The sequence below is a fragment of the Telmatherina bonti genome, assembly GCF_933228915.1.
Source record: "Telmatherina bonti genome assembly, chromosome: 6".
Taxonomy (NCBI): Eukaryota; Metazoa; Chordata; class Actinopteri; order Atheriniformes; family Telmatherinidae; genus Telmatherina; species Telmatherina bonti.
In genome coordinates, this window is record NC_136624.1 from 33,379,943 (window position 1) to 33,405,586 (window position 25,644).

Genomic DNA, 25,644 nt, shown 5'->3' on the forward strand with positions numbered 1-25,644 from the left:
TAAAGGGGAGTTTTTTCCCTTCCCACTGTCACCGCGTGCATGCTCAGGATGGGGGATTGGATCGAAGTCATGACTCGTTGCAATCAGTTGGGTTCTATTATAGGATATGTATGAATTGGCTTGAAATGATTTGTATGTTGATTCGTGTATGTAAAGTGCCCTGGGACTACATTGTTGTGAAGTGGCGCTATACAAATAAAAGTTGAATAGACACTAGGCATGATGGGAGGTGTGCATCACTTTATCCACTTCTCTTTGTACCCTGGTGTGCCCATTACTCTGGAACTGAGTAAATCTGGACTCTTCAGACCACATGACCTTCTTCCATGGCTCCAAAGTCTAATCTTTACAGTCCCTTGCAAATTGAAGCCTTTTGTCTAATTAGACTCACTGATAAAAGATTTTCTTATGGCTATACAGCTGTTCAGTCCCAATCTCCCCCGAGTTAACCTTCACACTGTCTGTGTAGAAGTGCTCTTTCTTTCACATTGAACGTTGCCACAAATCTTCAAGGTAATTTACGATTTGATTTCATCAAAAATTCAAGTGATTGCAGATTGCTATCATTCAGGATTTTCTCCTGACCACATTTTACCCTGGAAGATGATGGTTCTCCTTTAAACATGCACTGGACAGTAAAAAAAAAACCTTCTGCACTTTTTGTTTTTAGCACTTTAGTCAACTGTAGTTGTTTTTAAGGTGATATCTAAATAAAATTTGAATCAATTTTAGCTTTTTTTTTTTAGCAACCTCCTTGGATGTTTTCTTTGCTTTATGGGTACTAATCATTGCACCCTTTTGATTACCATCTTTTCCAAGACTACAGTCTGTGTCTTTCAACGTGGTTGTTAAGGAAATGAGAAGCTACTTCCTGCATAAACTGGGGTTAAATAACTTGTCACAGCCTAAAGATAATCATCCATACATCTATTATCCAGGCTCTTAATTATTTGTGAAATTTAGGTGGTGACCTTTTTTCTTTGTGTTTGGATGGGCAGTGCATAACTGCTTTATTCACGAGAGGAAGCGGGCGACATCTGCATACTGAAGGATATCTATCTACCTACACCAGTTGAGAAACAGCTGTAATCTGCATCTATATTAATATGTTAATTAGCCATGTGATAATTACCTTCTTGAACTCCGCTGTGACACCTGACTCAAAAGAAAATTCACTGGAATTGATGTTTATTAATTCCGTAATCAATCAGTGAAAACATGCTATGATCAGGAATCAAATAATTGAAACTGGAATGGAACGTCTCTAGTCTACAAAGCTGTGCCAGTCCTCACTCATGCACAGTAAGTTAACATTTCCTGACCCTCTACCATCACCATTTTCTTATCTTCTCTCTGATTGGTCCCTTACCTGTGCTCTTGCAGTTTTCCATGTCAGGCTCCAGCTCCCAGCCATCATAACATGAGCATTTCACACTGAACTTGTCCTGTTCACACCGTTGACTGCACTTGAGGTGTTTGGCGCAGAAGCTCTGGATCTGGCACGTCTTATTGTCAGACCCCAGCTCCATGCCCAGCGGACATGAACAGATGACCCCTTCACCAGGAGCCACTGTGCAGTTATGACTACAGCCGCCATTGTCCAGAGAACACAAGTCTGGAAAGCAGAGAGAATCAGAGGATTGAGGCCATATTTTAAGATGCAGGCTGCACTTGTCAGTCTGCATTCCCCGCTCCAAAACACAGCCTGGAAGTGATTGTTTCTTACCACAGAGCTTTTCATCAGAGCCATCTGGGCAGTCATCAGTGCCATCGCAAAGTTTCTCTGCAGGCAGGCAGATGGTGGAGTCGTTGGCACACACATGGTGAGAGAGCTTACAGACCAGTGCCTCGCAGTTGTCCTCATCTGAATTGTCCTCACAGTCACTGTCGCCATCACAAACCCAGGCTTTGCTGATACAACGTGCTGTGGACAGTCGGCAGGACTGCTTAAAAAAACAAGACTTTATATAAATCGACGCGCTTGATATATTTTTGTCGTTTCCTCACCAGAGTCCCTGCAACCAAACTTGACAGCTGGATCACACATGTGTGTGACACCCTCACAGTTTTTCTCATCGCTCATGTCCATGCAGTCAGTGTCCCCATCGCAGCGCCAACGCATGGGGATGCAAAGACCATCCATCCGACACTGAAACTCATCTGTATGGCAACCACCAGGTGGCCGCGTGGCTGTAGGAAAAGGGAAAAAAAAAAAAAAAAAAATAGACTCTAAGGTGACAGAATTTTCATCTCATCTCCAAAAGAAATCAAATAAAAAATAAGCAGACAGAAGATAAGACTTAATGAGCCGGATGACAAGTCTTAGGAAGAGAGACAGACTAGAGCGCACATGCAGAAGGTCATTGTTTTAGTCATGACTACAGCTGACAATGAATCATTTCTTCTGATGGAGAAAAGCTGAATCCTAAACACAGAAATAAAAGCTGGTGTATCAGTATTATGTGTTGATATTTAAAATCAAACAACTATTTAGTCAAAGACTGCAATTTTTTTTAGCAAGAAGTAGTGTCACTGGGAGTAGCCATGAAATTGCTGCCGCTGTAACAAATAGGGACAAAAAAGGCGTAATGCGCTGTATACTCTCTGAAAAAAATGCAAATACCTGCTTTGATTTTTAGCGTAGAGTGCACTTCTGGTAATAATACATAAATGAATAAAAGCAGTGGTGAGATGCAACCACCCACCCATGATAATAACAACCATCTGTCTCAGTTGTGCTCCATAAACACAGTTCACTTCATGGTGTCTTTAAGTCTAAGCCTACAAGAGTGCTATATGAAAACCAGTAACTTCAGTAGCAGCAGCGAAAGAAATCTATGTCTACATTTTCAATGATTTATAGGAAATCTTCAGGACATTTTCAATCAGCTGATCCTTCCTTCAGACGCAGGTGCTAATTTTAAATGCAACACAACACTCAGGCTATTTAACTTCTGTTGTGAGGGAGCTTGCTCTTCTTCTGTCGCTGTTATGCTGCAGCATACCTCCTTGACTCGGTATGCTGTATGTTTTCAAATGATTTAACACAGCATGTATTAGGTCAGATAAATGAAATCCCAGCAGATCTGGAGTTTAAGTCACTGACCCTGATTGGTGCAGTTTGCATGGGTCTCATCGCTGTAGTCCCCACAGTCATTATCTCCATCACAGGTCCAGTAATCTGGGATGCAGCGACCGCTGTTACACTTGAACTGAGTACTAGAGCAGGAGTGACTGCAACCGGCCTCATCACTGTTGTCCCCACAGTCGTTATCTGGAAAACAAATGCAGTCAGGCAACACTCCCTCTCACATTATGAGGCATCCACAGCGTCAGATGGAACAGATATTCATATGAGCATCCAGGAAGATTTTTTTTTTTTCAATTCACTCATTCACAGCAAAAACATATAAGACAAAATGTGAAAGAGGAGAGTTTAAATAATGACAGAAACTGCATAGATCAGAACATGCACCATGGGGGAATGTACCCAGCACTGATACATCAAGCTTTGCAGCATAGCATCTTTAGCTTTTAAACTAAATACATTCATTTTAAAAGAGAGAGTGATATAAGTTTCATTGCTTTTTATTCTATTTCATTGCATTGTGTTTGGGGAAAAAAAACATTTATTCTTTTAATTCTATATTACCTGGTATCCCTATAAGTCAAAACAAAAAGTAATTATTTTTCTCTAAACAAGTTTGTGAGCACATTAACTGAGTGGCAGCGGTTTAGACCTCAGTTTGAGGTCATTTTCTGTTAGAAAAGCAGCCCTGACTTTTGGTCAGTTTTAAAGCTTTGGCTAGCATCACAGCTGTTTTGGTGCATGTTGATCTATGCACTAACCGGTCAGGTTTGGACAATTCAATTCATCAGAGCCGTCGCCACAATCCTTTTCTGAAAGACAGAATCAATGGAAGACAGCAAAGTGGGCAAACGGCACAAAACATAACAACAAAACCAAATGCACAACTCACAAATAAACAAGATTTAAAAAACAACAAAACAAAACAAAAAAAAAAATGCAAACAATGGACTGATGGCCAAACATGCACAGAAAAGCTCCAACAATCGAGAGCGAGGAGCCAAAACTGTTCTAAGACAAATACTACAAAACAGAAACTAACCATTATCACAGCGCCAGTTAATGTTGATGCAGCGTCCGTTGTTGCAGGTGAACTGAGTGAGGGGGAAACAGGTGGGGTAGGCTGCACAAAGGAAGGGGAAAGACAGATTACTGATTGCACTTGGTGAAATTGTACACTCACATGTTCAAGCGAACCGTCCTAAGAGCTAAAAAGTGACAATAAGTCGACCAACCGCAGGAAGCAGGTTCATCTGACCGGTCACCACAGTCGTCATCCAGGTCACATGTCCAGGAAACGGGGATGCAGCGTCCACTAGCACATGAGTACTGATTAGGTGGGCATGTGCGGGCTGAAAAAAAAGGAACACAACAGAGTTCATATCACATGCGGAACAACCAAGTGTACGTTGAATTTGTTTACATAAGCATTTGTGTATTATTTCTCTAATATATTAATGTATAAATATATGCCAATATTGCCATCTCTAACTTATTTCTCCTTTTTTCCGCAGGTCTTCCTGATTAAGTACAGTTGTACATGTTGAGCTGTCTTTCCTGTCCTCTCTACCCCAACCAGTCGAGGCAGATGGCTGCCCTCCCTGAGCCGGGTTCTGCCGGAGGTTTTCTTCCTGTTAAAGGGGAGTTTTTTCCTTCCCACTGTCGCCGCATGCATGCTCAGGATGGGGGATTGGATCGAAGTCATGACTCGATGCAATCAGTTGGATTCTATTATAGGCTATGTATGGATTGGCTCGAAATGATGTGTATGTTGATTTGTGTATGTAAAGTGCCCTGTGACAACATTGTTGTGAAGTGGCGCTATACAAAGAAAGTTGAATTGAAGTGAATTGTACCTGAACAAGTAGTGTTGGATTCATCCTCATCATTCCCACAATCATTGTCTCCGTCACACAACCAGCGCAGAGGGATGCAGCGGTTGTTCTTGCACTTAAATCTGTCAGTGGGGCAAGTATGCTGGTCTGGCAAGTCGAACGAAGGGATGCATTGGTGAATGGAAAACAAGAACATTGGTGGAGAGGGAGGTGGGGGGGATTAGAAAGGTAAAAAAAAGTAGAGAGATGTGGAGTGAAAATTAGGACTTTGTATTATTTTGTCTGGACCCAAAAACCTGTCTGCACTTTGAGCGCAGACAGACAGAAGGACAGAGCGAGTGAGCTTTTCCAGATCCACACACATTTCTGCATTCCTCCTTGCACAAACACACAGTCGCATATTGTGCATCCACATCGGCTTATAAACACACTCATCAGATTCCAAATCTGCTTTCTCATGTCATTCTGGCAGGCATCAGCAGACCGTCACATTCAGACAGCCGGAGGTCATTTGACCCTGTGACAACGGAAGGTAACTCACAGCACAGCTCAGGAGCCTCATCGCTGTTATCCAGACAGTCGTTGTCTCCGTCACATTTCCAGCGTTCCTGGATGCAGCGGTTGTTCTTGCAAGCAAACTCTCCTGGCTGGCACTTAGGAGGTGGTATGTAAGACGGGTTGGCTGCGGAGAAGAAGACAAGGAATGACACTGATGTGGAAAAGAGCCATTAAAGATGTAAACAGGAGCTGGGTGCTACTCAGAAATGATAAAATAGCAGGAACCTGGAAGGGCTGTTTGGAAAAGTGCAATCATAATTACATAACATTTGAAACCCATTTATCAAAATCCACCACATCCCCGCTAACAATTGCTTTCAGTGCCTTTACCGTAACTTAATCCTTGATTTTTATATATTTTTAAAAAAGTCTCACACATAAAAACATTCATGTTTGTACCTTTGCAGCTGGCGTTGTCGGCTGGGTCAAGTATTTGGTCCTCTGCACAGGCACATTGTCTGCCGCCTGGTATGGCCAGACACAGACTGCTGCAGCCACCGTTGTTCACACGGCATGCATTGGAGCCTGTAGATGAAAGCACATGAATGACACGTATCTGGTAACAAGTCCTACTTTCAAATTACAGGTGGATCTTATGCGTGTCGTTTGGTTTGTACCTTGCTGTTGCTGAGCATCGTACATCCGGATTTCAAAGATGGGTGGCCGCTCATTGCGCAATAGGGTGGCGGTGCCGGTGGTGGTGTCCAGTTTGTAAATGCTACCACTACGGTACTCGTTCCAGAACAAGAAGTGTTTATAGTGGCATAGACCAAAGGCGTGGTTCAGCTCCTGACCTTCATACACAGTCTGTTGATGGGAGAAAAACAGCCACAGGGTAAGATATATTTCTCCAGGAAAAGACCACCACTATCTATATCCAGATGTACAGCTAAAAGTAACATTAACATTAAACATGCAGGGAAAAAATCCCTCAGATTTTGACCAGCATGTTCCACCTCCACAGTGAGTTTCAGCTATTTCAAAGTGTCCAAGAAGTGGAAAATGTAGATCATGAATGAACATGAGTGTTAATATTTAGATTTCATTCATACTACATTAATCATAACATTCTGATTTTAGATATATTTTAAATGCAAATGCAAACCCCCCCTCCCCCACCAAAATGTGACTAACACACATGTCATTGAACACAAAATACCATTAATTTAACCTTGAGGAACAGACGGTGTTAAAAAAAAAACAAAACACAAGGTCCCTGAGTTTACGGGACCACCCACATACGTCCACTGCTTTAAAATGCATGCCTTACTAGTGTATTCACAGTTTTTCAAAGCCTCTCTGAGGCCCTCCCCAGTTCTGGTCTCACAGAGCTGCTCTGCCTCTAGAATTTTACTGATGATAGAGAGAAAAGGACCTTGCGCCCGGAGTTGTTGAGGTAGACCATCTCGATTCGGTCATAGTAGGCATCCACCCAGTAGAGAAGGCCCTGTGGGATGTCCAGACTCAGACCGTTGGGCCATAGCACTGTTTTACTGGTCAGGAAGACATTTCTATTCGAGCCATCCATCCAAGCTCGCTCGATTTTGCCTCGCTTACTCTCCTTGGGGTCCACCTCCCAGTCTGTCCAATACATCCACCTGAGGAAACAACAGGGGAACCATCAGGGGCATGTTTACTGAAATAAACCGAATATTTGTTTGAATGATCTTCTGGCATTATTGAAAGCTTTGGCATTTCATCGAGCTGCCCTAAAGCAACCAACACAAATCTGAGCCCCTGTGGGAGAAGCGCAGCAGCAGCTCTCAGCTGGTTGCAGGCACACACACACCTTTGCTTGTCACCAAGTAATTTAGGACTTGTCAGTCAAATCCACTGATCGAGGTAAAGCCTGTGAACACTGGCTGACTGCAATTATGCAGCTCTCGAAACAGTCCCACCTCACGGGACTGTGACTGACGTTATCATTAGCGTTTCATATTTTCAATCTATTTCTTTCTTTCTCATCTTTTCTTTTCTCCAACCCCCCCTGCCCCCCCACTCCATTTCACTCTTCCACTCTTCTCGCTCAGCCTGATTGATTACAAGCATTAATGGAAGCGAGTACCTTTCCCTCTGGGTAGTGTGTGGACACACATCATGCTGTCACTAGCAATCCAAAGTGTGTGAATGTGTGTGTGCACGAGCATGTGCTTTTAAAGAGGGAGCCTTAGGGAGAAAGAGAGAGAGAGAGGAGGGGGGTCTTATCAATAAGACACACCTATGCATAGTGAGATTAAGTACGCTTTGAAACACTGAAAGGAAGCTAAAACTGCGAAACAGCTGGTGGAGGATGATCAGGCTTTCAAAATGCTCCGTCTGCTCCAGCGCATTCTGCTGGAAAGGGGGGGGGTGTTACAGTTCAGGGTGGGACTAGTCAACGGCACAGACTGAAAAAGTAAAAAAAAAGACAATTTGAAGAGAGAGAGAGAATTGTCTGGAAGTGATGCACAAGAGTTGCAAAAGAAACACACCAAATACACAAGACGCCCAAATGGACAAAGTAAAGTTACTTTGCCTGAATCAAAACGGTTATGGATTGAATTTCATTTCTTTCTAATCTCTGTCCACCCTTACCCGTGAAAAGGATCCACCACAATGGCCCGAGGGTGACTCATTTTCCCTTCAATGAGAGTTTTGCGGGTCTGTGAAGCCTTTTCCAGCCGAGCCACACTGATCGTTTTCTTGGGTCCATCATCAGTCCAGTACAAGTTGTCAGCCATCCAGTCCACAGCAATACCCTCGATCGTGTGGATCCCTAAAAAAAACAAAGTGAATGTGTTTTTAAAAGCAAGGGCTAGAATGAAAAAAGTATTTGATCTTTATCCCGATTTGATCTTTTTATCCTTTTAGAATAAAGCTCTTCTGTAGTTTGCTCTGAATCACTGCTCTTGCTACAAAAATAGAATTTATCACTGTAATTTTCCTTTAGATACCATAATTAGCAAATGCATGCTCAAAATCTTCTATGCACACATTTTTAGCCCATACTGAGGCTATAAAGGCACTGTTTGTTCCTTTTAAAGAAGCAGGTATTTACCTTCCTTCAGGATGATATCTCTCTCCGTTCCATCAATCTTCTGCCGTCCAATGATGTAGCTGGTGGCATCGGCAAAATAAATGAACTCGCTCTCGGCGTGAAAGTCCAGAGCTCTGGGGTTCATCAGATTCTCAATTGGGATCATGTACTCATCTGGCACCTTAGTGTTCATATCCATACCCCTGATGACGCCTGGACGGCCTTTCCCATAAACAAGGAAGAGCTCATGCTCAGGTTCTGCAGCGAAACAAGACAACAGAAGCTTAAAAAGCCTGAAATATGAATCCATGATTTCCAAAAAATATTGTCTTTCACTTTGCTTTAGTCTATTTTAAACACCTTGTAGCCCAGAGGAAACGACAGCATCTTCTCATGCTTCTCATCCAAAAATCAGAGGGGATCTAGAACTAATTTCCGTTCATAAGATTTAACAATATTGTTCTGAACTTTGGAAAATTCAGTGTTTTATTCTGCAGATGTTATTATTGGGCATTACGAACTGCTCTACAGACTGCAGATGCAATTCCTGCCACTGAACCTCCGCCCATCTTTACTCTGAGAGACTCTGCCTCTCTAAGGTGCTCTTTTTGAACCCGGTTATGTTATGAAATGTTGCTAGTGAACCCAGCAGACAGAGCAGCATTCTTTTCAGCACCATCGGCATTTACAGCATTTGCTGACTCCACCCCAAATGTCATGAGATGCTTTGCTGCCATTGTATCAAAAGATAAGCAAACATCTCTCTTACATGTATCCTATGCTCTACTGTGAACAAAATATTGGTTAACGAGTTGAATATTATCAAACTGTTTATATTTACAATTTCCCCAGTAGCTCAACTTGTTTTGGAATTGACTTTGTACACGTGAACCCACTTAACACCTGCTCATGGTTTGTATTTGGTGTAATCACTTAGAGAGGGGTGTGCAGCTCTGGTCCTTGCGGATCACAATCCTACAGGTTTTCCATGTATCCCTGCTCCAACACACCTGACTCAAATTAATGAGTGCATACATTTACTGGCTGTTGGATCCATTAAATGAAAGCCAAGTGTCTTGGAATAGGAATACGTGGAAAACCTGCAGGACAGCGGCCCCATGCAGGACTGACTTTGGACACCCCTGAGTTAGAGGCTGAGCAATTTACTGATATATAAACAGAGGTGGCAATTCCTGGTCCAGAAAGTAAAAGTTCTGTCTGGCTGCTGTTCCGACCAGTCACCAAACGAGCTGAATTTAATGAGCAGAGTTCATTTGCCAGGTAAACGAGCCTGTTAGTGAAAACATCTGTTCTAAATGTACAGGTAGATCCAAAAACATGGCAGGCTTTTACATTCTGGACCAGGAATTGCCACCTCTGCATATAAAATCTAAAGTAGTTTTACATATATTGATTTAATAAGTTATGCAAGTTCAACAAAAGCCTAAAAAGCAAAGAGTTTTTCCAGTTAAAAGACAAAGCAGGAGGTGTTGCTTTCATCTAAATCAACACTGGCATTATCAATTATATCGCCTCCTTACTGTGTAGATCAATGTGAAGACATCATTAGAAGATAAAGTAGCAAAATACATCACAAAATGAGCTGAATCAGGATGAAGCTCTAGGAGAACTTCAGTGCAGAGCCAAAAAGGTTATGGTGCTCAGCAGCTTCACAGATTCTTCCCAGTCTGCAGCCCAAAAAAGACCCGTATCCATGATCAAACTCCATCTTAGTTTGAGGTCAAGAAAGCTGACTTACCCTGTCACTAAGGTAATATTTATTATGTTGAAAGCTCAAAACCAAACAAAACCCACATACTATACAGTAAGAATCCTTCAACACCAGCCGTTATGCTCCACATGTATTAGTCTTAGCCCCACTATGAATTATGAAAGAGGATAATGGAACAAAGTCTATTTCACTTTATTAAGATCAGCTTGTTTAAACTTGTACTGAGCGTCTACTGCTGCTACAACTGTATCGTTCAAACAGACAAGACATCCATAATGGTCACAAAATAAATGTATGCAAGAAATTATGCAAAGACAACTGGCAGATGTGTTTTTTCAAAGGAATATCAAAGCATAAGAGAATTTAAAGACTGATTAAACTAGAAGAAATGCATCAAATCCACACACAGTAAAAAAAAAACAAAAAAAAAAACCCTGTAATTGTGTAAGGAACCTATGACTTGGAACAGAGGTTGTACAGACTGACCCTAAAGGACAGTAATGTACTGGACAGAATTGTTAGGAGGAAAATCAAGAAACACAAACCAGTGAGAGCAGCAAGCAATAGATTCCCAGATATATTTTACTTCACTAATCATTTACCACTGGATAAATAATAAAGAGGAAAAGTGAGTCGGACAGGTTCAAACAATCCCACCTAGATTAGGCCTACAGAAGAAAACACATAGAAAGAGACGTGTTGTTTTTGACTCCAATCCAGACCTGCATGGATATGATGACATATTGTTTATTGGGTGATATCCAGGAGTAGACTTCCAATTCGTGTGCAGTAAGCGTACAGAAAAGCTCGTACAAAGCTGGTTAAGGATGGTTGCAACTTTAGTATTTATTACAATACCATCATTCACTGAACAACACAAGTTCTACAAGAACTAAAAAAAAAATAGATGACACATTATACATATGTTGCTGCAGAGCAAATTGTAAAAATGCTTGCAATCTGAAACCATCCTTGTAATGAAAAATGGAGGACGCAGGAAGTGACTGCTTGTTTAAATGATTTTTACTCCACTTTGGTTTGGATTTTGTTGCTTTAAAAGCTTTTTAAATAGAAGCGACTCTGAAACTGACATGTTGTGTTGAGGTACAACAATGCAGCTACGCCTAAAAGTGTGAAGGCAGCAAATGTTAACCAGTCAAAATAACTAAAAATTCCAACAATCACAGCTGCAGAACACAATTTCATTCTGAAATGTTTTATATGATGCAACTAAAACTATGCAAAACTGGTTTTCTGTTAGGCATTCATTTTAGCTCTTTTTGTTAGCTTAGCCAATATGGATTTGAAAGCTATACCACTTTCTAAACTGTTATTTAGTGATAGGTTTTATTTATACATAACATTTAAACACAATCCTTTATGTTTATTCCTTTTTTTTTTTGTTATAAGTTTTAAGCTTGAACTGGTAGATCTCTAGGCTAGTATTTTTTTTAGGTAATCTTGATTTTTTTATTTGACTGTATTTTTGTTTTAATATTCAAATTATTTCAGCTGCTCTGCAACAATTTTTTTAAAAGAACTACTTATTTTTCAGTTCGCAGAAACCATTGGCAAGTTTGTGATGGCCAGAAATGACTTTCTTGTTTGTATTACTGATTTTCATTTCAACAAGCAGATCGAGTTATGTGGTGAGCAAAGACATCAAATACACAACAACCAAAATAATCATCAGCAGAAACAAATACTTTTCTAAACTAGAGAAGATAAACGTTTTTAGTTTGTAAAATCTGCCCAAAAATGATACTGCACTTTGTATGGAACTATGCATGAAACACTTGCTGATAAGCAGCGGTTGAAGCTCACTGAAACACATAAACAGCAGGCTCACTCACTTTTGCAAGACTTGCCATCACTGCCAACGCTGAATCCAGAGCGACAGCGGCAGGTCCGAGTCTTGTGTCCGTTACCCAGAAGACAGATGTCAGAGCAGCCTCCGGCCTTCCCAAACTGGTCCACTTCACATGCATGACTTCGCACTGGGAAACAAGAGAAAGGACAAATAAAACCTCTGAACCAGAAGAACGAAGAGCAAATACAGATGATGTGTGGGTATCAGAGCGTGCAGGTATACCTGGAGGCTGGCGTCTCTGGTGGTAGACATGCAGCGCTCCTCCTTTGTCCACCCTGGTCACCACTTGATAGTCTGTGCTGTTAAAGCGGTTGACCCTGATAACACTAGTCTTTGGTTGCATGTTAGCGTTGTCTGAGTTGGTGGCATACAGATAGTTTTCAAACACAGTAAGCCCATACAGGTGCTCGATCTGAAAAAGAAAAGCTAGAAGGTAACTGGAAGTAAAATAGGAAAAACAAGGAACCTGATGTTACTAAATAGAAAGCGATCCTTAAGTAAATGTTTGAAGATTCTAAGTTTAGGATATATATCTGAAACTTTTTCTTCCATCTCTGTTCTACTGAGTAACAAAGTCTGAGGGAAAACTGTTTACATGTGAGAACAGTTTACTGAACTTTCCAAAGTACATAAATTCTGCAATCCACATTCAGACGATTGCACATTCAGAGGATGAAAATGTATAGAATGAGCAAAACAGACAGAAAGGAAAAGGAAGATATGTCAAACACACCTCTCCTCCAACATTTCAGATTTCCAGACACGTCTATTGATTTTTAATTGATTCATTTTCTAATGATTAACTCAGTGCTGCATCTGTATATAATTAATAGCCCTCTACCTACATCTATATATACTGCATTTGTTTGCAGTCCAGGTCCTGATGTCTACAAGGCAGACCTAAGACCTAAAAGGAATTTGTTGACTTAATTTAAAATGATACTAACATTAGTGGATTACAGAATTTAAGATGAGATGCCAAGGAAGAAGTGCATTGGTGTTGCATATGTATTTTAACCTTAAAAAAGTAACTAAATACAATAAATAATTAATTTTCAATTAATTAATTAATTTTCCTAAGAACCAAAAGATATATGTGCACATTTTAAGAGACCATTACTGCACCATGGTAACTTGTCGTCTTGGCATAAACATTTTCATTACATTTGCATTATCCTCCATTTTTCCCTTCATCATCATCTTCTTATTTCAAGTTTTCCAAGCGTTAATTTTAGGACTGTTTGTGGTTCGTTATGCTTTGTTTTTTTTTATTTTGCTTTGGTGGAGGGCAAACTGGTAGAGAGATGTAGAATGAAAAAGAAGTACTGTTGCCATGATTACCAGCTGTTTGATAAACCATGTGCACTGATGTAGAGCAGTGGTTCAACTCTTAATTGTGATTCTTTGAGGAGCCTTAACACACAATGTGAACATCTACTCACTTAATAAATAAGAATGCTTTTGGCACAAGACGGGAAAAGTGTTAAAGAATGAAAAGATTTCACAGCTTTCAAAATACAGAAATTAAAAACAAACTAGCTTCAACCTTGAAAAAACTATCAGGGAAAAAGGAAGGGCAAGAGCTTCCACCTGCAAACAGCAGACACAACCAGACTCAGTTTACTTTTAGACTGTGAAAACAGTCATAAAACTGTACGGAGGGAAGGATGTGCAGAGCTCGGAGACAAAGAGAAACACTGACAGATAAAGAGATACATATAGCCAAAGCCTGACGAAAATACAGGAACCAGAAATCAGTCACAATGGGCGTTAGATAATCTTTTCTCACAGACTGGAACAAGACAGATCCGATGCTTCCCTGAGGAGGAAAAGCATTTCATATATCGGGTCTTGCTCTGAAAAGATGTTCACTCATTTTCTGGAGAGCAAATGTTTCTTTTACCAGCAGATATGCACAGATGAACAGCATCAGCTGAGCATCACTAAAAGCAACCCTTCTTTTTAATGTTGATGTGAAGGACGTGCGAACACTAATAGCCTTGCACAGATTCACACACACTGAAAGCAAGAGATGGTGTATATGTATTAGCGCGGCTGTGTCCTAAGACTCAGTGAGTGAAAGAAAGCTGTTTCTTCCCTGCAGACCACAGTAAAAGCCATGGTAACAGGTTTAAGAGCCACTCTGCTGCTCAATTATCACCCTCAGTGTTGAACACCATTTATCAACTTATTTTATGTCCACATCTTCTTACTGGTCGTAGCTTGTGGCCCAAGAAAGCATAGCAGGAGTACACAGGGGTAACGTAAAATATATTTTGGATAAATGGGGAACTTTAACATTTACCAGCGAGCTTTTTAGATCTGATAATTACACAAAGCATATACAGAAGGATTAGTGATGCACAATATATATAGTTTAAGTGTCATCACTGCAATCTATATGTGTGTAGTAGTCACATAGCAGGTTCAGAGGACGAACAAACTCAACATGTTTATTTGTCTATCTGTCCATCTATGACCTGCAGGCGCAGATGTGGAGCAGTCGTAAATGAAACATGATAAAACGATGGATTGGCGACCTGTCCAGGGTGTACCCTGCCTCTCGCCTCTGCGACAGGCTCCAGCTTCTTCTGACCCTTAATCGGACTAAGCGGTTCAGAAAATGAATGAATGAATCAAACGAAACATTTACTTAGAGCAGGCATGACAAAAGCAAGCAATAAAAGATAATAAGAAAAACTGTCACATACAGACAAAAACTCTACACGTCAGTGTAGGGTTAACTAACAAGATGGTAGGAGTGTGGCATAACTTTTAGTGCCATTCAAGTCATTAATTGAAAATTCCTGTATTTTTTCACATCGCAGGGTAAAAAAAAATTACAATCCAAGTTTTTTCCAGTATCCCACAGCACTAAGGAGGGGAAATGGTTTCTCACCAGCAGGCCTTGAATGATGGTGTGTCGATTCTTGCCCTCATAGTCCACCACCTCAATGTAGTCTAGGTACACGTCAGCCCAGTACACCAGCCTGCTGACTAGATCCAGTGTGATGCCGTGGGGGAACACAATCTTGCTGTCGACCAGTTTGGTTCGGTTCTGGCCATCCATGTCACAGCGCTCCACTTTTGGGATCTGACCATAGTCAGTGAAGAACACCTTCCTACAGATAAAAAAAAAAAGAACCAGACCTGAGTGTGGATGGACAGATTGATAGATTAGCTTTATTTTCAGCCCACTGACTGGCTTCGTCTTCCGAACTTCCATCTCAAGAACAAAATGATACTGTAGCCTGTAAGCAAGCAGACGGAGGGCTATACAGAAGGAAATATCTTTGAGTGTAGAGAAGAATGCAGAATATTTATGAAGTTTACTTGTCTCGAGAGCTAAACTTGGACGTGGTAATAATTCTTTGCCACTTTCTGTGGCAATCGCAATATGCAGCGCTTCTGTTGTAAAACTCATTAAAAACAAACAGCATCTCAAACTGCAGGCGTTACTTAAAGCGTCACTGTGGCCAAAACAAACACTGTGACAAGTTCCTAGCTTTAAATAACAAACCACACACACACAGTCCATGAAAATTACAAGCAAAGAAATATATATTTATATGCAACAGAAAGTCAAAGAAGTTCCACACAATATCGGAGCAGAACCTTAAAAAAATCCTGTTGGAAAGACAAAATCAGAAGCCACCAAGCCTTTTTTTAAATCACATTTTAAATCACATTTATTGTATTAAATCAGAGAGGAGCACAATTCCCAGCACAACGAAGTGTAATTTGTGCTGTTTCATTAGTGCTACTGTAATTTCTCTCTGCTCTAAATTTTTCTCCCCTGCTCCCACACCGTGCATCAGAAAAACGCTGCTCCAACACTCACCCAGCTGTGCAAACCTGTGCAGATATACACAAACTCACAGGAATTCAGTTGGAGAGGGTGGTTATAAACAAAAGAGCTGGAACAAAAACAAATTATTGCTCTGAAAATCTACACAGGCAGTGTGTTATGGCAGAAAAGGGACATCTGTGCTCAATTACTCTGACTTCCAACTTTTTAGAGGTAACCATGTGAGAGGATGGAAGTGTAGTATGTGTGATGAACCTCCCTACATGTGTGAAAGCTACCATACGCTGTGTGCGGGGCAGCATTTGTATGTTTGCGCCTGCATTTCTGCAGAAGGCAGGGAAAAAAAAGAGATCAAACTGACCCCATTGTTGGGTCCAGAGCGATGCCTTTCGGGTTGTACAGTTCCTGGTCCAGGAGGGTGACACATATCTGGCCGTTCTTGTCACACACGAAGATCTTGTCGTTCACATCATCCACAAAGTAAAAGTTTCCGGTGAGCCAATCAATGGCCATCTGCTCCACATCTGGAAGGAAAAGTCAAGCAAGGTGAGGATTAAAAATGGGACACATAAGATATGCAGGGAGGCAGTGATTTAACACGTTAAGTGGCAAGGAGGCTGTTGTCAGGGATGCTGCTGTGCAGGTGGGTAGAGGTTTTAGATAAGGTTCGGGAGTTTTTTATGTTTGTGGTCATATTAGACATGGATAAAACGTCTTCCTGTCAGTCACCAGTGGGAAGAATGTGTTGGAAAATGACCTTACTCGTCATCCACAGGCACATCATACATCTGTCTATACGGTCTATTTACTGAACAAGCAATAATGGATTTATATTCTTGCAACTCCATGGATCAAAGACTCCAGCGGAGAAAACCATCAACCATCAGTTCTTGTACTGGCTCTGCTTTTTAGAGCTCAGTTAGCGTTCACAGTTAGTTCTACATGCATTTGGCAGTTTTTGCTTTTTAACTCCTTATGGGGAAAAATGACTTTGGTGCAAAGTTTTGTACCTCACAAGTTTGAAGCCATATATGCTAATAATCTTAAGAATAACGATGTAGCATAGTGAGTAAGAGACATATTAAATAACGGCATGAATGAGGCTTTGATTTTGGGTGAAACTTTGGTTTGATGCCTTTCCACACCTTTCCTGCCGTTCATCTTCCTCATTTACTGTGAGCACCAAACAAAGTGCTGAACACAATAAGAAGAAAACAGCTCATCCAGTGTTATGAGATCATTAACAGTGGTGAAATACGTTGAGGTTTTTTGCCTGGAAATAAAAAAACAATTACCAGAAAGAGCAAAGATCTGAAGAGGACTGCAAATCAGGCGTTAATTATCAACGGAATCATAACTCAAAGTAACGTCTGCCATGTTCTGCTCGTGTAAAAATATGGTGCATTTAAGAAACATTTGATCTTGCTCTTCTTTTTATGTCAAGGATCTGTGCACGTCTTCCAATGCTGGCGGTCTTTTTAATCTCAAAAGCTCAGGAGACTGTAAGGAAAATTGGGGGGGGGGGGGGGGGGGGGGGCTTGCTGCATTAACCACATGACTTGTATTTTCATTTTCACAGCTGCTGGGATCTTGGCTCTCTTCATTGCTAACCTGACACAGATCGACTCACACAAACATTTTGTACATAGGATAACGGTCTTACTGTAGGGGTCTTCGCTCCTGCAGAGCTCAGCGCTAAGGGTGGCGATCTAACATGGTGGGTATGTTTTCCAGGGTGATCAGGTCAAGACCAGGAGATCGATTTCACCAACACGGAAAAGAAACGCTTGGGTGCAGGAAATGATGAGGCAGATTCCTCAGCAAACATAAGCGAATTACCAGCTACGGGCCAATAAATCTGCCTGTAAATCCAGAGGATCCCTCTGTGCTTAGAAAAACTGACACATTTTTGTGAAGCGCCTGGCGAGCAAAGGGGAGGGAAGTGGAACACTTTTACATATTTTGGGTCTGAGTGAATGTGGAAAAAAGATAAACGAAGCAGGGAGAGAGAAAAAGAAGAAAAAGAGAGAAAAAACAGGATGATAGAGGAGAAAAGAAAGGCAGAGAGCGTAGAAAAAAAACCATCACCATTGTGCAGCAGCATTTCTAAAGTTTATATGAATCAGGGGCCCAAATATGCTCTCAATTCTTAAAGCAGATTTCTGTTTGTAAATGCTTCCAGCTGTTGCAGGGCACAGATTCAACGCCTAAGCATGGAAAAAAAAAAAAAAAAGAAATAGATGCAGAATATATTTTTTAAAAAATGTGCATTGCACCTTCTGTTCTCCATTTTCCTCCACTTCTGCGGAACAAAAATGGCTCCAGCATACCCGGACTTTTCTATCTCCTCCCATTCTCCTCCGTCTCTCCTCCTCTGTGCATCATTCCTCCCCTCTGTCTGTTCCCCAGAGGTGGGAAAACAGTCTGGATTCATTAACTGCAGCTCTGTCTGAAGCTATGCTATAAAAACAACAGCATAATTGAAAAAACAGAACCAGCTGTTTTATTCACTTATCCTTCCTCTCTCAAAACAGCTTATTTTCAACATGTTTTCTCGTCCATCTCTCTGCTCTCTGATAGTCCAAGAAAAACAGGCGCATGTCTAGGTCACTTTTTTTTTTCTTTTGAGAATGTAAAATCTAAGCAGAGGGGAAGTTTTACTTTAAAAACTACATGTCAAAGTAAAAATGTGGATCAGCCATTTTCACCCCCCGTTCGGCTATTACTGAGGCGGATGTTCCTATGATACCACTGTGTTGGGAATTCAACAGCTTCAATAAAGGGGATGATGGAAAAATATTCTTTTACTCTATATTTTTCTGGAACTAAAATGTGTGAAGGAGGAAAATTAGGCGAGAAGTAGAGGCTTAAAGCTAACCGGAGAGGTAAAGGGAAAGAAGATTTGAAAATGTGCTGACTGGCTTGCCTTTTACCAGCACATGACCTCTTAAGGAGATTTCAGGGCAGTTTCTGTCCTAAGCAGCGCAGTGTAGAGCGTTGTGCAAGGCTAGCAGGCACTGTGGCTCTCACGGTACATGCAGGTATGGAAGCTGAAGGACAACTCTGGGATAAGCCCTGCTGTGCAGGATACGAAGCTTCAGTGCCTACTATGAACCTATCATGGTGCCATTTCCAGGTTTCCAGGACTGTCTGTAGAGAACTCTTAGTGGATCTTTGCTTTCCACATTGTTCAAAAGCTGGAAAATGGAAATTCAGATAGAATTGCAATAATTTACAAATTATTTTATGATTCTATATGAGGCCAAATTTGCTTTCTAAAGGTGTTCCTATCAATCTTATGTTTCTCCATAGCCTGTGTACGAAAATAAAAAAGTTCTGTCACCGCTCTCGCTTGCTCCACGTTTTAGTGAACATGTGCTCAAACAGGTGACTCTGAGATCTTTCCCTTTGAAACCTCAAGAAGGGAATCAACCAGCCCCCCAGTAGTGGATACTGCCATCGATCTGCACCTCGGATAGCCTCCCCTCCCCTCTAGAATCACTGAGTGGGTGCCGACGAAAGCTGCATCCTCTCTGCAGAAGTAAAGTGGACCTGGCATGGACAACTATGGAGGTTTTGCTGTGGAGTTACTTCCACGTCTTCAGCGTGCAGTCAGTCAGGTTTTGCAATCCAAAACTGAAATCCAGCTGAATCTTCTAATTTTACCACTGATTTGATCATTTTCACTTCGTGTAATTCTTATGCATCCGTCAAATGTGTGAATATGTGTGCTGCAGTGTATTAACAGTGTAACCGTCTTTTTGGCCTCAGTGATATTTTCATAATAAAATAAAAGGTTATAATCATTAGAAAACTTTCAGTTACAGTCCCCAGCTTATAGATTTAAGGAAGAAACATTAAACATTAAGCGCCATCCTACACCAGAGAGCATGAGCTGATTTTCCACAACATGAGTTTTTAATGATTTTTTATTTAAGCAGCGCTGATGTAAATCACAAAAAGGACCCTGATCAGCAAGGCCGGATTAAAAGTGCACAGGCCCCTGGGTCCAGAGTGTTCCAGGGGACCCGTTCCACACCATAACATTATAAAAAATTGTAAATGATACTCAGTGACACGACATTTCTAACATCTCTCAACCAGTGGTACCAGTAGCAATACACTAGACACTGTGGTGTAACTATCTGGCTTTTATATACATTTTGTTTCATTCCAAACTGCTGGTGTTTGCCCTACGTGGGCCCCACATGGCCCCCAATGGCTGTGGGCCCTAATTCCCATTGGATAATCCGGCCTTGCTGATCGGGCTGCTGGAGCAGAAAACACATGGTTTTTCAGGAGAGTAAAGCCTCCCTAGCCTCTGTTCTTATGTGAACTAGTAAATATGGTGAAGACTATGACACATAACTCACCATTTAATTAGGCAACTGCTGCTAAATATGGATTTAACAAGGGATTTTAATTAATTGCAATTAATTTAATTCTGCATTTAATTACATTATACACAATATCAGAACTTATTGAGAAGTTGGTGTTGAAATGTCAAAAAATTACTTTTCTGTTTGTTTGATTTCATATTAAAAGTCTGAATCATGATTTCTCCAGCGCAAAATTGAGAAATCTGCCTCACAGCATAGCATCAACGTTGGAAAAATGCATTTGACTTTTCAGAGTGAAGTTGCTTTAAAACATAACAAACTTTATCAGTCTGAAGAAGCCTTTTAAATGAAGAAATGCTGTTCATATGATCAGTTTGGTCTGAAAGAGCTCAACAAGTGTAAACACTGACTGAGCGCAGTGAATGAGCACTGCAAAATATCCATTTCATATTGTAGTTCTATTTGTCAGGGAACTGTGTTCGGTCCTTAGTTATGTGCATGCTCTGAACCGATCTGCATGAGAGGAGTAAAGATATAGTTTATGGACTCATTGAAAAGACATTTTTTGCATCTGTTCCATATTTTAGGGTTACAATGGCAACAAAAAGATGTGGTCAAATATGGAACGTGTGAATGACAGCAAGCCCATGCTTTCTGAAAACTAAAAGTTTACTGTGGGACCAAAGGAAAAAAACATAAAAGTCTGAGGAATTGTGATGAAAGCAAGAGAGAGAGTTGGGGACACATCTGGACAACTCATCTGTGGCATACTGAGGTCATGACTCACTCCAACCACACGTGCATCATTTCCTGTATGTTCACCCCTGCCTTTAGCTGCTGCTGCTGCTGGCTCCAGCCATGTTGACTGTTAGCATAAATCAGCTCCTCCTACTCTGTCACACTGGACCTGTCCAAAATAGTTCAACTCTGCTGGCTGGAAAGTGGCTTCACATTACAGTCTGGAATGGATAAGAAAAAAATCTGCCTTTCTGCGCAGCATATTTTTTCTGTAGAGCTTTCCATTTGGGGTTTTTCTGGTTGGTCAAGCAGCTGCATGTCATCATACATATAGAAATCTAGATATTTTAGCACATTTTGTAAGACATATTTACACCCAAAATACATGATTTGTGTTAATTCTGCAAGCCAGGCATGCTAGTTTCTGTTTTTTATTATTCGACTTATTCACTATTAAAATTCCTTCAAACAGGATCTTTTTGGGATTCTTTTATCACACTCAGACATGCTGAGACGGAAATATTAACACAGTAACCTGGATACAAAAAATGCACTGCCTATCAGCGCAGCACTAATCCATCATCGTCTGTCATGCACAAACTGTCCCCGCTTCTTGATGCAGCTGCTTCTCCATTTTGTCAGTGTGGGTGTTTGCAAACATCTGTCTGTATGACTGCACACAAGGGCTGCAGCATGTGTGGGTGTATGTGTGCATAGGACAGGCAAAGAAGGCCCAGATGAAGAAACTGGAATTTCCTGAAACTTTTTCTGGTTTCTGAAAAGTGGTAAGTTAAATGCAGGCTATTGTGGCTCTGGTTAAAGCTGCACAGTCATACTTACAGTAATAATTCTTGAATTTTAATATTAATCTATGCATTAAATATTTCTATCAATGCGGTGTCATTGCTGTCATTTTAAAAAACCCTTGGCTGATCAGTGGAATGTATGAACTAGCAATAAATGTAGCATTAGCAAGGTTCAAAGCACACATAATTACGGATCATGTTTCATCTTCCTTGTGACACTGCAGGATGGCAAAATACCCCCCCACCCCATCTCCGTTTGTCTGAAATCGTCTCATTTTAAATGAACAGACTGCAACATATTTACTTATGACAGCCACACCATGCTGTGCATGCATGTGGTAGATGGAGCTGTCTGACTGCAAGAATTGAATGAACAATTTCTGTCAAGGTTTTGCATTCTTCACTTAGATGGGGAAAAAAGAAGTGACCAGGGACAACCACTACTTGGCTGCAAGTTTTGTATGCATATAAAAAAACGGAGAGGAATAAAAAGTCCTTTCTGAATTCAAACAATCCCAATATTTCAATCAGGGCAGATTAAGCTCACTGGTTTCTTCCAGTACTATTATAAGTACTCTTGTAAACCACTGCTTCACAAACAAAAAATACTTTACATTCTTGGTAGAACTAGCACTGCTAATTATATCATTTCTCGTGTCGTTTTTTTTGGCTACAAATAAGACTTGCTGGTCACCAGTAGATTGTATTTGTTTCTTAAGGGGATGTCCTTAAAATAATGGGATTGTTATCTTTGACCACATAGTCTGGAGTTGAGTTTAGACTCTGATGCCATGGAATCAGAAATCGTGAAAATGGATCTTTTTGGACATGATTTAAGAGGAGTTCTCAGGAAAAACTAAACCAGATTTAGTGTTTTAAATATTTTTCTAGTATGTTTTATTAAATGCAAACTGATGCAGCTTTAACAAAAAAAATGTCACATGCAGAAAACATGTAAATGCTAAAACTGCTAAAACCAACGAACAAGTACTGCGTATATGTTCCTACATATTATGTCAACTTCTGTGCCTTAATGCAACCTAAATCCAGCTGGCTGTAACACCCTTAGCAACACTTTGACATTCCTCTATGGCCATTTCTGTTCCAAATATACAACTGAAAGCAGCTAGACTTTATTAACATCACCCACAGCTCCCAGAAGGCAACACCTCAAGCTACTTATAACTAATGTTTACACAAAACAAACAAAGCAGAAGCAGAAGGGGTTTTCAAAGGAACTGGGATTTAAAGAGTTAAAAACACAACACTTTGGGTATGAAGTAAATAAATGTTTTCAGTATACTGCAAGCATCTTTTTGCTGAACATTAAAGCATGTAAAGCTTTTATAATAGTTAATTCAAGTTGTGAGCCTGTAATTGAGTCCAAAATGAACTCTAAAATAAAAGTTCAGTCAGGTTCCGCCCTTTCCTTTTCATTTTTCACTCCATTTCTATCAGCCGACTGAAGCCTTTCACTTTTCACTCAAACTGATCCAATGTTGGCCCGGCCTCTGTCAGCAAATTATTTTGCTCCTGTCAGATTTTAAGTTACTTTCTTTTCTGCTGTCAGCTGCCGTTTCAGTGTCAGATCGCTGCTAGTTTCCAGATGAACCAACATCCATCAGTCTTCCCTCTAACCTCAAGCTGCTCTGCCAAACTGCTCTTCATTCAGCCATTCTTCAGAGCGCAACACATTATACTGGGCTCTGATTGAGAAATGCTTTTGGTTTGTTTTTTTTTAATTTCCTCATTTAATAAAACCATTAAATGATCTTTACAGCTCCCTTTGGTTTTAATTTGTCCTGGCTGGATCAGCGTTAAGCGATGGTTAGGAGACGCAGGACGGGACAGAAAAGGTGAACAACGATTAAATAACACACTGAATAATTGTCAAATTTTTCCTGAATTTAATGTTAATTCCAACAACCCTGGTATTCATGTATTTTGTTGTCTCACAACCTGGAATCAAAAAGGAGTGTTTGAGTGTTGATTGATTGCTTGATTGATTGATTTCTGGAGTCAAGAGATAACAGAGCAATGCTGAACTATAAAACATGTTTCCAGCATGGTCCTAAAGGTTCCTAAAAAAAAAAAAAGAGAGGAAATGGGTTGTGTGTGTGTGTGTGGGGGGGGGGGGCTAACCTGTGGGCTGCCTCCAGTCATGAACACACAAGTCTGCATTCAGTCTAGCCACTTAGATCTCTGTGGACTTTCTTTTAGTTTCATTTTTACAGGAGAAAAGACTTTCCAGTGTTTTCTGAAAAGAAACCTAAGCCATGGAAAAGCACAGCTGCTTTTAATGTGTTGTCATTATATCTGTGACTCATTGGTTCTAGTTAAAGCACAAGGCAGCAGAGAAGGGATGCTCGGCTCAGTTTTAGCTGCCTTTTTGTACACTCGACCATTTTTAATTCAACCCTTAAGACACCAAACTTCCTAAGCTTTATGAACTTTTCTCTTTCATTTACCTGGAGACCTTTAAGCATCTGATTTATCTTTAAACAGCTGATTGGTGCATTAAATCCGCTTAATTTCTATCAGCAAAGCAAGCATTTTGGAAGCACTTTTCAAAGTGAAATGCCACAGACATCCTGCAAAGTTTTATTGTGTGATGTTCTGAGAAATAGAATATAGGAAATATGAGGCAAAGTTGAAAAAAATAACCCAAATATACTTACGATGTAAGCTGAAGGACATGTTTATGACTCTTTCCTCTGTGAAGCTCTTGAGATTTGAGATCAAGGCACATTTGAGGTGTGTGGATGAGGGGGAGTCTCCCACATGGATCCAGCAAACAGTTTCCTTGGCATAAATGAAGTCCATGGCTGTGGTTTGTTTGGTGCTGGTAGACAACAGACTATGGACTGTGGTGCCACTCAGGGAAGTGGCTTGGATGTTTTGGGAGTTGGCAATCAGCAGGACAGGAAGTCGGTCTACTGGTACTGGAAATGTAACATGGAGATAAATAAGAATATGCGTGAGAAGCAGAAATGAATGAAACACAAGTAGAGTCTTATTGAGACAGCTGCACATCCTTTTCTACTCCTGTTTGATGATGCTCACCGTTCTTGGCTTTGCAGGAGCGGTTGTCTGGCTGGGACAGGTAGCCCTCCACACAGGAACAGGTGTAGGACCCGTCAGTGTTGGTACAGGTCTGACTGCACGTCCCATACACACTGCACTCGTCAAAGTCTGAATCACAGAAACCACAGAAGGTCATTCAGCTTATATACATGCATATGTATGTAGGTTGCTTTCTTTCTCATTCTTTACTTTTCTCTTTCTCTCTCTCTTTTTCTCTCTACAAGGTGTTTTTCTGTTTTCTCTTCTCCTTGATTCTCTTTCTGTCCCTCTTCTATCCTTTCCGGTCCGTTTCAGCAATACAAACTTAGTAATACAAACAATCATATAAAATAAAAGAAAAATGAAAATAAGAATCCAGAATATCAAGGGGAGCATTATATCTATGATGCCTAATTCTGACATTACAGGCTCCATACAGCAGTAAAATACTGATATCGACCTGCAAGGAACCGATGGACTGTGGTGGGCTGGTGCTTCCTGCAACTCACCTTTACATGTCTTTCCATCAGAACTGATTTCATAACCGCTGTTACAGTAGCAAGCAGGCCCGGCTCGGCTAACTGCACAGTTTTCCTGACAGCCCATGATGGAGCAGTTGGACATGTACTCTGAGGGGAAACACAAGCAGAGAGGGAGACAAAAGACAGTGATGAATGTGTGAAAGAAACAACGGACATTTAAAAAAAAAAAAAAAAAAACATTTTTAACAAATTTCCTGTGTTGAAAACACTACATCAGTGGTTCTAACGGAAGATTTGTGAAAACTGTA

At 40.7% G+C, this 25,644-nt stretch overlaps 1 protein-coding gene across 1 annotated transcript in view; it reads right to left on the reverse strand.

Moving 5' to 3' along the window:
* Positions 1–25,644, reverse strand: part of LOC306757385 (low-density lipoprotein receptor-related protein 1-like) — a 102,658-nt gene that overhangs the window by 35,703 nt on the left and 41,311 nt on the right. Inside the window, exons 4-23 of the mRNA XM_079242421.1 lie at positions 25,364–25,483; positions 24,855–24,983; positions 24,470–24,733; positions 16,269–16,431; positions 14,999–15,221; positions 12,322–12,511; positions 12,083–12,226; positions 8,519–8,755; positions 8,056–8,236; positions 6,857–7,079; positions 6,099–6,288; positions 5,881–6,006; positions 5,465–5,605; positions 4,945–5,070; positions 4,324–4,440; positions 4,131–4,211; positions 3,107–3,274; positions 2,008–2,190; positions 1,727–1,924; positions 1,370–1,615 (exon numbers count right to left, since the gene is read on the reverse strand). Of these exons, the coding sequence (XP_079098547.1) occupies positions 1,370–1,615; positions 1,727–1,924; positions 2,008–2,190; positions 3,107–3,274; positions 4,131–4,211; positions 4,324–4,440; positions 4,945–5,070; positions 5,465–5,605; positions 5,881–6,006; positions 6,099–6,288; positions 6,857–7,079; positions 8,056–8,236; positions 8,519–8,755; positions 12,083–12,226; positions 12,322–12,511; positions 14,999–15,221; positions 16,269–16,431; positions 24,470–24,733; positions 24,855–24,983; positions 25,364–25,483 (3,450 nt within the window). The remainder of the gene's footprint in view (positions 1–1,369; positions 1,616–1,726; positions 1,925–2,007; positions 2,191–3,106; positions 3,275–4,130; positions 4,212–4,323; positions 4,441–4,944; positions 5,071–5,464; positions 5,606–5,880; positions 6,007–6,098; positions 6,289–6,856; positions 7,080–8,055; positions 8,237–8,518; positions 8,756–12,082; positions 12,227–12,321; positions 12,512–14,998; positions 15,222–16,268; positions 16,432–24,469; positions 24,734–24,854; positions 24,984–25,363; positions 25,484–25,644) is intronic.